Raw genomic sequence first — 15,460 nt, forward strand, 5'->3', positions numbered from 1 at the left:
TTGAAATCTTGTTTTGTGTGTTTGTAGATCAAGTTTGCATGTGCTATCAAGTTTGCACCTGTTTTTGTACGTGCAAACCTTTGAGAGATCAGGACCAAAGTGAATATATTATTCTTGCATGGTTGCTACTACAGTTTTTGTGTGTACAGTATGTCCTCCCTAAACAACATGCATTTATCAAACCTTATAAATTGCTAACAGTCTTTTTAAAAAAATTTTTTATCCATGCTTACAATTGCTTCCACGATTTTTTACCTCTAAATTCTTTGCAAAAATGTTGCATGGGTCAAAAGTTCAACACGAGCTATCATGGGTCCACTTGATGTTGTGATTGTCATTTTCATCTTTATTCAGGAAAAAAAAATATATAATAATTGTTGGTAAATAAAACTTAGATGAATTTGATCCTCTTTGTTGTAATGGAGTAAACTCACTCCAGATTAGCGAGGAATGTCTTGACTTTTGCAGAATCAGCTGTGAACTTTCTTGTCGGTGTGAGATTGAATTCCTAAATGAAAGGCAGCAAGGTAGCGCATCAGCATGACAAGGTGGAATCTCCATATATTTAAAGCATCAATCCAGAGACTAGTTGATTATCTTGGGAATCGATTGTAGTCAAAAAGATTACGTTGAGGATAAATGAATTTATTTCACCAGACACACACAGACACAGTGTTAGTGTTGTTGGTATTGTCAAATAATACAACATGGGTTATTCAAGAGCTAATTTGAATAGGTTTCGTTTTAATAGAGTATACCTGCCTCCAGAAATACAATATGCACCGCCCTGTCATGTATAGAAACAAGAAAACTCACCCAGGATCCATTTGAAGGGTTTACTCTTAAAGTCTAGATGGTCTATAAATTTTATGTGCTCCAACTGGTTTGTGCAAGTGCATAAAGTGTAGTGATGTGCTTAGAGAAGGGTGCTGTTCAGTGTGCAGAATTAATTATGCAAACCAGTACCTGTGTTTTCTGCACAGAGTAGACTTTTCCCTCTCTGATATGCAAGCTGCTTATGGCAGATTGAGCGACTGGGATGGCTACTTTCTAATTGGGGAGCAGTGCAGTCATACACAGTGTGGGGGTGACAGATGGCAGTGCCAGTGAGCGGTTTTGGATTTGACACTTTCACTGTAACGTTGGAAGAGAGATTTCCGCAACAGGCTGTGACAAAACATCCACATATACAACGTATAAATACAGCATCAGTGAAAATACCTTTAAACATTCAATGAAAAAAGTTATAATCCAGAAGATATTAGAGGTTATTGATTTGACAACAGACCTATGTCTATATCTTTTGTAGGCAAAAAGTGTGTTGGGGTCAGGACTGCATCAGAGTGTAGTTTGTTACCTTAGCTGTGATGTCGCTGTCTCAATGACTTATTTATGTATTTATTATCTACAATAACTGTCTCGAGAAAGAGATTCCAATGTTCTACCGTTTCCCCCAGGTGGTCAAATGATCGTAAGCCGAATTATTCAGAAAGCAGGTCAGGCTGTCAGTTTCACTTTTAGTTGGACACATTCTTTAGACCAAACAGAGTGAAACTCTATCACTGTATAAAGACAGAACAATGGTATTACTGCATGTTTTTTTGTTATGCAGCTTTTCATTGTATAACTCATATGTCACTCAGTGAAGCATTTAAAATCAACCTCTGTTATAAGATCATCTTCATAAACTGTGTTCCTTTGACCATGAGGGTCACAGGGTTCCCTAAAGTGTATTGTAAGCCTGGTGGGCCACCAGGCTTCACTTGTTCCCCCACCAGCCCAAGCATTGTCTGTTATTTTTTATTTCAAGTTTTTTTTAAGACTTTAAAGTTGGTGTTTAGATATTGTTAATGTTTCCCCATTACATAGAATTACTTAGTGATATTTTCAAAATTTCCTGTCAACTTTAAACATTTTTCCTCTGGACTTTGCAAGTTTTCTGGTGGAAACTCTAGGTCTGTTTGCATTGGTTCAACCAATAAGTGTCTGCAGTGAGTTAAAAGGCAAGATGCAAAGATTTGCTTACAAACTGCAGCAGGAAAAATACATTCATCAAATCCTACAATTCAAATATTGTACATTTTTGTATTTTTCCTAACTAGTTTGTGGGAATAATGTAACCAATTAATCTGGATGATCTGTTAAAGTCAAATCAAGTCTGACGATCCCATCTCAATGTTTCTCATTATCGCTGATGTCAGACTTTCAGCACACCAGCTTCCTTTGACCCATTTTTTTTTTATTTTAGCAATTTGCATATGAATGTCAAGTATCAGATACATGCACACGCCCTGCAAAACACTGCAATTACCCATGCAATTCCATTCTTTGTCTCTTTGCTAATTCGTTGCTCAGTGAAGCACTGCTTCACCCCTCTTTATCTAAATTTCCTTCTCCACAGAGCCGGAAACAGGAGCTTCCCAGAGAGGAGCAGGGTCCGTCCATAAAGAACCTGGACTTCTGGCCAAAACTCATCACTCTTATGGTATCTGTAATCGATGAGGACCGCACAGCCTACACACCAGTCATTAATCAGTATGTACTTCTTCATTTTATTTCACTTTACTTTTTCTTTTTTTCTTTTTGCCAAGGCACCCAGTCATTGATTAGTATTGTGTTTAATCAAATACACGTTCAAACTGCATTTAGATCGATGCCGATGTGTTTTATGGGTGAATGCTAATCTTATTTGGGTTTAAACACCTTTGTCAATTTCACCTGAGATCTGCTGAATACTTCCTAATTGAAGAAAGTATATAAATATGTATAAGTTGGTAAAATATTGACAAACATGTCAATACATTTTACCATATATGTCTGATTTTTTTACTATATGATTAGTAAACTAAAGGACAGAAAATGTCACTCTTAAAAAAAATACAAGTAGGCTTGTCACAATAACACATTTTACTGGCCAATAAATTGTCCCAGGAGTTATTGCGATATCCGATAATGTTGTTGTTTTGAGACCATTTTCAAGTAACATAATGCTAATGTCATAATGACGCAAGAAAAAATAATCAAAGATCAATAAACTTTCATTTCTAATGAGCATTTAACACTGGAACTGGAAGACATTTTAAATGCCAAAATAAATAAACAAAACAGGAACAACAAATAAAATTAATTATTAAGTCTCTGTGGACAAAACTATCCTTTAAAAAAAGGGCTAGTTGAAACCAATGAACTAGACTGAAGGATTTTGTCATTACATTTTTTTTTAAAAAGAGAGAGAAAAGCTATAAATAATGCAAAAGGAAATTATTGAATTTCTTCTAACTTATAATGCCATTAATTGATTTATTTCTTATTGCGACGGGCCTGTGCACAGTCTATATTGGAAGGGGCACAGACTGGTAGCGGTGGTCCCATTTTTATTAAACAATGTTCTTGTGTCATCCGTATGGATATCACTGCAGCAGTTGTCACCTGCAACGTATGACAGAAAAGAAATGGCTTAAAGAAATTTGACCTGATCCCCCGGACTGTGCGCCACTCCGACACCAATCTGATGGGATATGATTGCATCTGCAGGAAATGGGTTCATCCCACAGAGACCGAGGCTCAGAAACCACAGGGCCAAAAGGAATTCTTGTTAATATCCTGCCTCTATCAGATGCTTTATTACACCTCTCTTGTGCTTGTTGTTAATTCTCCGACTGGTCCGATGTGTTTTGGTGGAGACGCACTCCGTACTGGGTCCGTTGTTAAAATGCGATGGCTGATGGTCGTATGGTATTATCGGGTTAATGAAATGTGGCCAATGATTGTGTTTCTCTTTTTAGTTGGTTTCCAGTCTCTGCTTTATTTCTTTTTTAGAGCTGAACTATTCCTCTGCAGATTTGATCCAATCCCATTATTGGTTTTAGAACTATAATAAAAGAAGATGTAAAAACAGTAGTAAAAACTGCCCAGCCTCCATGAGCATTCGTTAATTATTTATATTTGGAGCAGAGTTGAAGTCAGACCATGTGTGTGAGAGAGCGGTCGCTGTAAAACAGGTTTTTACTGGCAAAGATGAAAATCTTAGTGCTCTGAGAGTTTTGTCTGTCATGTGTGTGATTGTCAAAGCATTTCCAGATGCAACATGTTTCATGGCGGACAGGAGGCTGTAGCTCAGTAGGATAAAACACAGCATTTTTCTGTAACTTTGTTCGTTCGGTGAGGTGTGAATGCCCAATCAAACTGTGACGTGGACCAGAAAAGCGAACTCTGCCTAGAAACCTTAGTCTTGATTTGGTTGAAATGAACTCCGGCGCGGTTTGAACATGTATGTAGATGCAAGCGAACCGGAGACCGCTCCAAAAGCAGGAAGTGAACGACAGTGGCAGGGCATTTTGGGGTCAACATAGACTAAATAAATGCTCAAGTCTTGACTGCGGGGAGAAATAGCTTGTGGTCTTTAACTTGAGATAAAGGAGAATTCCTACAACCGCTAAAATTTGACTCCACTCCATAGATGTGGAGAAGGAAGTTGCACTGGTCTTCTTCTGAGGTTTCTGTCTCGTTTCCTTCAGCAGTTTTTGGTGCAGCGCCACCACAGGCGAAGAAGTGAGCAAGTTATTTAAAGGGCTTGGATGATTTGACGCAGTGCAGTGTCAAAGCAAACCACACGTGCTGAAAATGTAACAAAATGTCGCAATTTTGGTTCCCAGTCCAACCTAGTCTACCAGTCTATCAGGTGTGAAAAAAGCCCTGAATCAACAGCAGACATTTCAGAAGATGCTGTTTCCTTTTAAATAGCTCTTAGACCCTAATTATAATATGTTTGTTAGCGTTTCATTTTAATGACATGGAAAGTTATCAGGTAAATAACGCTCTCTCATGTCACTTTCCTGCAAATCGTAACACTGCGGGATGCAAAGTTTGATTTCAAGACTTCCAAAAATTCCCAACATAAACTGTAGCAGCTCTTAAGTATTGTGTACTCAAATGTCTCATCTGTGTTCTTACACTTTATGCAGACAAGTTAATTTTTCTACTAATTAGTTGACCTCTGGTCCTTTATCAGACACAGAACAAAACTTCATGCTGCAATATTAATTGTGAGTCTGACCCGGTAGCAGACATGCGTTGTGCCGTCGCTCACTAATTGCAAAACACGTTTCATTTTCCAGTGCAGGCCAGCTGATCGCTGGTCAGAGCCTATCAAGCTATAAATCATCATATTCAGGTCACCATCTGATTTCTCAGGGCAACTCTAAAAATAATCTTTTTAGGACCACAGCGAGCCTCTGTGTTATTTATTAAAACAGGAGGGAGAAAAAATTAAAATAAAACTTTTTCCTGTTGCAGGGAAACAAGTCTTGTCCTTTTCATATGGTTTGGTGTAATATAATAAACAATTTACATGGCTTGGGGAAAAAAAAAAAAAAACGCATTAAAATGTTAGCATGTTTGTGTCCCTCATACACATGCAGCTCCGCTCTCCTTTTTTTCTTCTCCTTCTTCTCGTTGATTTACGATGCTTATTAGGACTTTGTTTATGCCTTGAGCTTTCTTCTCCTATACCAGCTAATGACAGCTTTGCAATATTCATGCTCAGTGTCTCCACCTTTTTTTCTTTTTTGGTCAAGTTGCAGAGTGACATTGAGTGTGATGTTTTCCTTCGTTTTTTTTTCCTCTACAAACTTGCGAGTGGACTTGTTGCCTTTAAATAATAGGCTCTGCAGCCAGAGGGAAATAGCTGTCAGTCTGTTGCTCTCTGCTGAGAATATTTATGTGGGAACAAAGCAGCTGGAAATTTGAGGCAGTAAACTGATCCTCAGAATTGATCTCATGATAGGAAATATAAAACAGAATGCTGCAGTTGTTTTTCAAAGTTAAAAGGAGAAGAAGAAGAATCAGCAGCAGCATGCCGGGATGTTCTTAGAAAAAAAAAAAAAATCTTCCTGCAGATAATGCTTCTCTCCAGCAAAAAGTAAATTGTGAAGCAATCCCAAACATGTGCACTGACTGCAGATTCATATTCATTTCCACTATAAAGCGTTTTCATCACATGCTTCAGCTGTAATGCGCCCGAGCCGAGTGCATGACGAGACTGAGGAATAATGTCGGGAAGGAGAAAGGTTTTCGAAATGGTAGAAGTTCAACGCCAACAGTGACTGGCAAAAATAAATCAAAATTGTTTATATTTTGTTTCATTAGAAGCTCAAACTTTATGTAGTTTACTTGGATTTTAAGTGGTAGGTTATAAAAATGTAATGCACGATTGGCAAGCAGAATAAAGTTAACTCAGATTTTTTTTTTTTTACCAATAATATTTGTCATTGTGACATGTTTGTGTGTTCAGTGAACCCGAATCAATAAACCCGAGTCAATAATTCAACCACAGTTACACCTGTGGATATTTCGGGGCGAGTCTCCATGACAATAAAGGCTTACCCAGTCTTTCTTTCTAAGATATCTCAAACTTTGTCAGGTTGGCTGTGAAGAGACCTCTTCAAATCATTCCACACTGCAAAAAGTCCCCTTTCAAAAACAAGAAAAAAAAGTACAAAAATAAGGTACAATTTTCTTAAAATAAGAAAAATTATCTGCCAACAGAACAAGAAAATTTATCTTGTCAAGATTTTCTAAAACAAGAAAAAATATCTAACCAAGATAAACCTACAATATCTTAAAATTAGTGTATTTTTACTTAAAACAAGCCAATTTTACTTATACGAGTAAGATATATTATCTTATTTTAAGAAAATTATCTCAAGTAAAGAAAATGTTACTCGACACTGAATTTCTTGAAATAGCGTAAAATTTTCTTATTTGAAGAAAAATGTTCTATGTATTAAGAAAATAAATCTCATATATTCTATTTGTATTAGTAAAATTGGCTTGTTTTAAGTACAAATACACTAATTTTAAGATATTGTAGGTTTATCTTGGTTAGATATTTTTTCTTGTTTTAGAAAATCTTGACGAGATAAATTTTCTTGTTCTGTTGGCAGATAATTTTTCTTATTTTAAGAAAATTATACCCTATTTTTGTACTTCTTTTTCTTGTTTTTGAAAGGGGACTTTTTGCAGTGATATACCTAAATCTAGTTTATTTTTATTGTTGCATTGGATTAAAATATATATTTTATCATAGCTTTACTCAAGGTTCTTATGCTAAGACAAAAATCCAAAAATTGATCCTGTGAATACTGGAACAAGAGATGTTATTGGCTTGCTGAAATGAAGACATGAGTTCAATTACTTTTAACATATTTATTACGTTTAAGTTTCACATAAGCACAATAAAACATGTCTACTGGTCAGAATAAAGTCTGGATGGGCATCTGATTCTGAAACAATCCTGTAAAATGACAGAACAATGAAGATCTGACACATCTGCCGCACTCATAAGATGCCCTAAGAGTCAAGCAAACCAAATTGTCCAAAGCAAAAAAAAATCTTGGGATTAGATGTCAACAATAGGAGCTTCCTCCGCAATGAACTTCTTCCAATAAGCCATAGCCTTTTATATGTGGAAGTCTTGCCTCAGTTACAGACGCTGTTCTCAAGACATCTGTCAGCAGCACAGAGAGGAGTGGCCACAGACACGGATGCTGAAAGGTGTAGTAGTTGTGATGTCCTCCTTTCAGAAGATCAGGGCAGGCATGGTTCCAATGGCCAGTAGAAAGTTGGTTTCATGATCACCACAGAGCTGAAAAGTGGTCTTGTTTGAAGTTGTTGGGTCATCTGCTAAATGGAGCACAGACAGAAAAACAATCACAAAACAAACCACGTTTTAGGGACTAATCAGTGTAATGATGAATCAGTATCATAAATTTCTTACCTTGAGAATGTGAAGGACGCTGTCACTTGCATTTCCCAAAGTTTCTTGTAGATGGTGCAATACATGATTGGAGACGTGTCTGGCATAGGCTTCACCATGGCAACAGTTTGGTTTACTAAAAAATAAAACAAGTCTTATTTTAGTTCATGTGCTCAATTACAATATTACATGAATTCAAGATGGCAAGAAAGTTATTTTAATTAAATCAAACAAGGACTACTTAAATTCACTAATTAAAAATAGTGTTTAAAATATCCTGGTAACAGTGTGGAATATCTAACCTTGTAAACTCATTGCATTTAAGTTTTTAAATTACAGCACATAAAACACCCTCAAAGTTAGTGAAATACTAGGCGGAAATGCCCTTTAACCATTTCCCGAATGAGAAGCCACCTTAGCTATGTTAAAAAACGGAAGCTACCATGAACCCGTGTCGATATTATTTTTAAGCCACAGCTATTGTGGTTAATAACTGTTCAAAGCTCATATTATAAGAGCGGCTCTTTAACCGCGGATGAAAATTGGCATATCACGACATGCTAACTAGCTTCAGTTAGCTTATCTTAGAAAGACAGACAACTTTAAACTTACCTCTCAGTACAGCAGCTGTAGGGTCTATACACGTAAAAAGTCCTCCATCTTCATCCATGTCCAACCGAGATTAGAAAATTTGCCAAAAGAAAATCTTATAAAAGTACAGTAGATAACAGCTTAGTTAGGCTGTTACAACTGAATTAACCGTTAATCAGGGCAGTTAAATGATCTCTGGCGTTGCCGTTAGTGATGTGCGGATTGATACTGAAATATCGATTCTTTCGATACCAGAACTTAATTCTTTAAAATCTATTGTCAGATCCAAGGATCAATACTTTCAACACTTTAGTAATTTGAGATAATGTAGATTAACAAGAGCAAGTTAGAAAGTAACAAAATTATTGAGATCTTGCCTAAATGAAACGTTGTTAATGGGAACTACTTTTTCTTCCGCCTGGTAAGAATGTAATGTGTAAGGACGTAATGCCCAAGCGCAGCGTGCTGCTGACGCTCACTCACTCAGAAATGGACATGTTGACAGATTATAAAATAAGTGACATGGAGCTATTTCAGCTGCCATTTTATAGTAGTTTTAATAATTAAACAATGATGCACACTGCTAAAAAAAAATAAAGGGAACACTTAAACACTTAAGTGAACACTTAAGTGTTCCCTTTATTTTTTTGAGCAGTCTATTTAGTAGGGTTATTACTTTACTAATTTTCTTTTTTTTAGTTTGCAACTCCATTTTCACATGTTTTGTATATTTCTGCTGAGTTAAAATAGCTTATAGTAAACAAGATTGTTGTCTCAATATACTTCTGAGTTTAAAATGAGTGCATCAGAGTACATTGTGTTCTTTTTATGAAGCCAAGATATGGATTACATTTATTTTTTATTTAATTAAGAAACAAACTAACTGTCTTTGCACAAAGTATGGGATCTGTATTGCCAATACCAGCTTAAATTTTACTCGGTATTGGATCGGAAAGAAAATCTGTTGTATCGAACATTAATACTATCTCACTGACATTTTGGGCGCTTTCCCATTTGGATTGTATGATGTCATAAAAGGGGTTACAAACATGATGAATAAAATATTGTTCAAACTAATATTAGTAACTGATAAAGTAAGAATTTGAAATATAAACCAAAAGTTAAAATATTTATCATGACATTGAGCTAATCAATATTGTTGATTCTAATCTCATTGTGTGGAATACCAGCCATTTCAAATCACACATCAATAGAAATTTCATGACATGTCAGTAAGAGGTCCCACATCTTGCATCAAGAAGATCAGATTAAGGTCCATAGCAGATGGAAACATGCCAAGAATTATCTTGATATATAAACTGATATTGTCTCTGAAATTGTTGTGTTAAATGTCAACCGTTTAAATATTCAATTATAATCTCCAGTACACTCTGCCAACTTATACAAGAATATAAGTTCATGTTTTTTTTTTTTTTTTTCATTGACAATAACACAAAGGATTCCATTTGGACATAGTCTGTTTTAATTATCTGAATACATTTCATTAAGTATGTGATTTCGCTTTCTGTGCTTGAAATAAGAAATTTTTACTTATATAATATAAGTTCTAGACTTGAAGTTTGATAGGTAAATATTGATATTCTAGATTCTAGCACATATTTACTCATAATAAGTAATATTTTCTTAATATTAAGCTTTTATATCTTACTGAGATAATTAAGTACAAAAACACTTAAAATAAGAAAAATATTCTAACATAAATCCCTCTTGGTGAGAAAAATTATCTTGTCAGAAAGAAAACAAGAAAAATCTCCTTAATTTAAGATATTTAATCTTACTAAGATTTTAGTTTTTGCAGTGCACATATTTAGAATTTGAGTTAAGTCTGGCTTTTTATTGGGTCACTCCTTCCAACAACGGATTTGAGCGCTTCCATAAAAGGTGCACCGCTTCCAGTCTTCGCACGCTCTCCCTCAGCCAAAACGAGTTGCTACGGGCAACTCCTCTAATCAGCACTCCGCTTGACCGTCTGGCAGGTCAGTTTTTTTGTGAAAGGTGGAGTCTTGGTAGGTTTGAAGTCTTGCCGTCTTTCCTCACTTTTTTTAAAAAGAGATGCTTTGAATAATTCCTCTTGAGGGCTTCAGATATTAAAACGTCTCGTAACCTGGTTATACATTTGAATGCAAACGTACAACACAGTTCTCAGACCGCTGTTAAAACAAATGATAAGGTTGTGTTTTCTGAGTGACGAAATTTGAAAAGTTTTACGGATGTGAACACCGCTTACTGGCACTTTATGTAGACTGTAAAAAACAAATCTAATTGCCAGACTTTTACTGTATTTATACAGTATTTTACCATAAATTCTTTACTTGTTCTCCATATGACTTCTATTAAATGATTAATCTTGCAAGAGGATTTTGTTCTTTTTTTGGCAGGGGAGGGCATTTCATTTGCTGTATGACATAACATAATCTCCATAAAAAAGTGAAATATTTCCAGATAAAATCACCATCTTCGGGGCCGGCTCGGCCATCCATAAATGTCCTCCCATCACTTCGCCAAGCCACGGATAATTAAACCGACGACATCTCGCATTCGAGCTCTGACTGGAAATCCATACACATTCAAAACAGATTACTTACCAATTAGGCTGCCGCCGTCTCTGTCTCTCTCTTAACGCGTTGATGTTTCCTCCCACACTTGCTCTCACGCCTCACCGTTTCTCTCCCATTTACTCCTCGGCTCAACCAAAAGTTTTGGGAGTGGCAAAACGGGGGTTGGGGGGAAGTACACTGAGAGACAGAGCGACCAAATCCACTTCCACATCTGCTAAGATAGGTGGTGGAAAGTCGGAGGAAGGAGGGGAGGACGTCGGCGTCGTCCGGTGACCGTCACGTGGAAGCATGAGGCTGATTGGAATTTCTCTCCATCCCGACAGGTTTCCGCAGGAATTGAACGCGGGAAAAATCAGCGCCGAGATCATGTGGAACCTGTTTGCACAGGATATGAAGTACGCGATGGAAGGTCAGTAAATCTGTCAATCCGTTATCACGTGTGTGTGTGTGTGTGTGCAAGTCTGATGGAGCGAAAGAATCGGATAAAAGAGCTCCACCGAATGGATGTTGGTCAGGAGTGTATTGTGTCAGCTAATTAGCAGCTTTACTGCCATCTCATTTCACTCAGCCCTGCTCCGGTTTGAATGTGCCACTCTGCTGTGTTCCCTTAATTGGCTGGTGCTGAGAAGTGTTTCTTTTTCTTGGCTTTGTCCCGCATGTGGTCAGCTTTACTGCCTATCTAGATTACACTTCCCCCTACTTATCGATCCCTGCAGAGAAAAAAGGAAACTTCTTTAAATCAAGAGAAACAGTTGATCAAAGGCACAGCGAAAAACTGATCAGATGCTCAGCTTTTTTCTGTTTCCCTTCCTTTTGTGCCTGTGTAGTCCAGCAGCTCTTGCAAGTAATTTTAAATGGGGGGGAAAAAAACAAAAAAAGAATCTGAAAGAAGGACCGTTTTTGTGCTTGATAAGGAGACATGTGTGAGATTTGTGTTGTTCACTCACTCACGAGAGAGTGGCTTATGTGAAGCTTCAGTGCTTCCGGTGGTCATGACTCACGAGGTGTAAAATCTGAAAATGTGTGACAGAAATCCAGCAGCCATTGCAAACAGTTTCCCTTGCATTGTCCTGTGTGTCGTGGAGATGAAATAAGATATTTGATACACTGTAAAATGTTGAAACTTTTTCTTTCCTTCACCTTCTGAGATGAAATTGCATTCAACAATTTCTGTTTTAGGTCAGTCGGGAATACCGACGTTATTTCCATTTGCCTAATTCAAGAGGAAATACAGAGAATTTTAGATATTTTTTTTTCTTCAATGTTGGGAAATGTACATAAACTGATATTTCTATGCATTTGAACAACTTGAGTTTGCGTAGATAAAGTCACAGCTTTGTGATCTTTCACGTCAGTGAACCTTAAGCACACTGTATCTTGAGTCAACATCTCAAACACACTGCTTGTGCTTCTGTACAGTCTGCGTAAACACTGTTTTTGCTTCGGCCGTAGCGATTTAATACCAAATTCACCTTACATAAAATCCACTTTTTTATAAATGCCTCCCTCTCATAAGCTTTGAAAGTTAAATATTGATTTTGTTTTAATGTCTCCATCCCAAAGAGAGCAGGGAATCAAACGCTAAATCTCAAAATGCCTTGCTGCTATGAGGGAGAGAGGGTGTTTCTTTTTTTGTCATGAGCGTTGACTTTAATCCCTAACTCCTACTTTTTTATTTTTTACTTATTTCCAAACCCAAACTCCCAGAAGTCGTTTGCCTCCTGAGTTCGGTCTTTTAAGTTGCTCACTTCTGAATGTAACTTTGTTTAACATGCAGTGTGGAGGTGGAAGGCTGAGCAGATTTATTAGGAGTTGAGCTGCGAATGAATGTAAAAAAGGTGTTTATCCAACGCAGATAGAAGATCGATTCTTCAGTATGAGCTACTAGGGTAACATTTGTGAAACTGAAATTGCCACTTTATGAGTATGAGCTTCAACATATGATGAATTACCATGAACCATGGCTGTCGACATGAATTTTGTGGCTTCACGAAGGATCGAGAATTCACATCGAAAAACTCCATTTTGAATATCTTAATGTGGCTAATGTAAATTTAAATCCTTATTTACATCTTGAGTGACTAACAACTGAGTTACTTTGACAGTTATTTTGTTCATGCTTGGTAAATCTAAAAACTGGCTATTTTTTTACTGATCATTGTGAGGAGAGATGAGCAGAACTTTGAACCAGTTCTTTCTAATGTAGTTGTATAACAAAGAAACAAAAAATCGGTTTATACCCAAGAGCTAAAACCTTATCATCATTTATTTATTTCTCCTTAGCAACTCAGTTATTGAGATATACTTAATTTCTTAACGTCTTACTCAGTTATTTGACTTGCCTTGGAGAGTTGCTGTTTTTTGTGCTTTCTTTCGTACGCAGCGAAGTTCTGATTCTAGTTGCAGACCCAATTCAGAAGCCTCACATTTTGTTTTTACGAGTATCTTCTTCTGTTCTAAAGCCTATGATCCTAAATATGTAACAAGGATGCCTCATAATCATCTTGGAATATTTACAACTTTTTTTTTTTTTTTAAGTCAACCAAGCCTATGCACAATTTGGAGACGTGTGCTCCACTCCACGGGTTGCCTTTCACATACTGACGTCTCTTCACGGTCGGCCCCGTTGTTGAACAGTATTTATTAGAATAGATTTATGATTCGCTCAAAATTAATTTAACCGTAATGTCCATAGCAGCCGTGCCACCGAGTGTGTTTAATCAATTTACTTTGATTGCTGCCAGCCTAGTGTGAGCTTGATGAGGTTGTAGCCTTGGTAGGAGGCCAGCGTAGCTAATCGCCACAGATAAGCTTCTGCTAACAGACACCTAGGAACAGTGTGTTCCAAGCCATGATGCCGCCACAGTAATAAACCCCCACAAAGTCACAGCAGATGTTGTGTGCACGCAGAAAACAGCAGGGGAACTCTCATTGTTAAGACACTGAGCTGTTAATGCACCCCTCCCCACCCCCCCTGTACCCCAAAGACTTCTTTATGATTCTGCAGAGAACCTTAATGTTCCGGCAGACTCTTAATGTTGTGCTGACATCTTTGTCTGGCAGGAATGGGAGCTAGAAAAGAACAGAAACCGTGTTGCTTCTCAGAAAACCAAAACGCAGTTGGTGATTTGTGGGTTTGGTTGTGTTTGATTCTGGGTCTGGAAGATGTTCTGCTAATTGAACTCACATTTTCTTCGGCGAAATTAAGTTCGCCCTCCGACACGCATCTGTGCCGACTGATGCCGGACAGAGAGCGTGATATTTGATGCCTTGATGGGTGCGTAGTGGAAGTGGCAGGAGCAGGTCTGCGGTGAGCGTTGATGTTCTTGAAATTGCTGTTTAAACCACCAGGAAGTGATTAGCAGAACCAAGCAACATGCTTGTGGTCGGCGCTCTAAGTGCTTTGCCTTGAACTACAGCGTTGCAACATTTACATGTCGAGAAAGCAAATGAGATGCTTATCAACCCCTACACCTGCCGAGTTTTCTTACAAGGTTTTAAATGTAATTCGCTTTAGGTTAGAACGAGAGGGTAGGAGTCAGAATGCAGATTACCTTCTTTTGCGTGTAATTTATGTGTTTTATGAACTCCAAAATCGGTCTGTGGGAATATTTTAGAGCACTTCTTGCTCCCTCTGCTGCCAAGCTTTATAAAGATGCTGATTTCCTTTTTGCAGCAGGACTTGGCACCTGCCTACACAGCTGATAATACCAAGACCTGCTGTAATGCCAGAGGTATGGAGTGTTATGCTGTAGAACACATGGACAGACGTTTCAGCAGGTAAACAGTTCAGTAGAAAAAGGTGTGATCCATTAGGTTTTATGCAATATATAGCTCTGGAAAACATTAAAATGATCAGTTTTTCTGATTTAACTTTTTATAGGTCTATGTTTGAGTAAAATGAACATTGTTATGTTGTTCTATGAACTAGTTACATGTCTCTGAAATCCACAGCAAAATGTTGTTTTTATTTGCAGAAAATGAGAAATGGACAAAATAGCAAAAAAGATGCAGTGTTTTCAAACCTCAAATAATGTAAAGAAAACAAGTACATATTCATTTAGAAATAGCAACACTAATGTTTTAACTCAGGAAGAGTTCAGAAATCAAGATTTGGTGGAATAACAGGTTTTCAATGGAGGTCAGTGCAGTGGGCAACAATGGCAACAATATTTGACATGGGGTGTTCATATTTTTGTTCAGTGTATATTTTTTGGTCATACTGAATTTTGAATTTAGTTTAATTTGCTATAATAATGAAAATCTACAGCAGAAAGTATTATCTAGCGAGCTGTCTATCTGTCTATGTAATTTAGCCATTTAATTCAATTATAATTTATTAGGATGCAGGTCCATGTATAAAATGTGTACATTAATATTTTCTGTGATCCATAGATATGTATTTGAACATTTCTTGTTACTGTGCCACGTTGCTATTAGTCTTGGTTTCTAAAAGTACTAGATAACTTTTTTTCTGATTACATTGATGCAATACTCCACAGTGTTTGTGTCACTCACGCTGTTTTTGCTGCGG

General features: G+C 37.1%; 1 protein-coding gene and 1 long non-coding RNA gene across 3 annotated transcripts in view; one reads left to right on the forward strand and one right to left on the reverse strand.

Moving 5' to 3' along the window:
- unc13c (unc-13 homolog C (C. elegans)) overlaps positions 1-15,460 on the forward strand; it is a 168,491-nt gene that overhangs the window by 97,171 nt on the left and 55,860 nt on the right. For both annotated transcript variants that reach the window (XM_008404760.3, XM_081605012.1), the window contains exons 17-18: positions 2,402-2,535; positions 11,250-11,335. In XM_008404760.3, the coding sequence (XP_008402982.2) occupies positions 2,402-2,535; positions 11,250-11,335 (220 nt within the window). The remainder of the gene's footprint in view (positions 1-2,401; positions 2,536-11,249; positions 11,336-15,460) is intronic.
- Positions 7,082-10,165, reverse strand: LOC103462160 (uncharacterized). The gene is made up of 3 exons (XR_533284.3): positions 8,369-10,165; positions 7,778-7,892; positions 7,082-7,683 (listed from the first exon to the last, which is right to left on the reverse strand). It is a non-coding gene; the product is annotated as an uncharacterized LOC103462160 (long non-coding RNA).

This window comes from Poecilia reticulata, chromosome 3, assembly GCF_904066995.2.
Source record: "Poecilia reticulata chromosome 3, P_reticulata-male-v2, whole genome shotgun sequence".
Classification (NCBI taxonomy): Eukaryota; Metazoa; Chordata; class Actinopteri; order Cyprinodontiformes; family Poeciliidae; genus Poecilia; species Poecilia reticulata.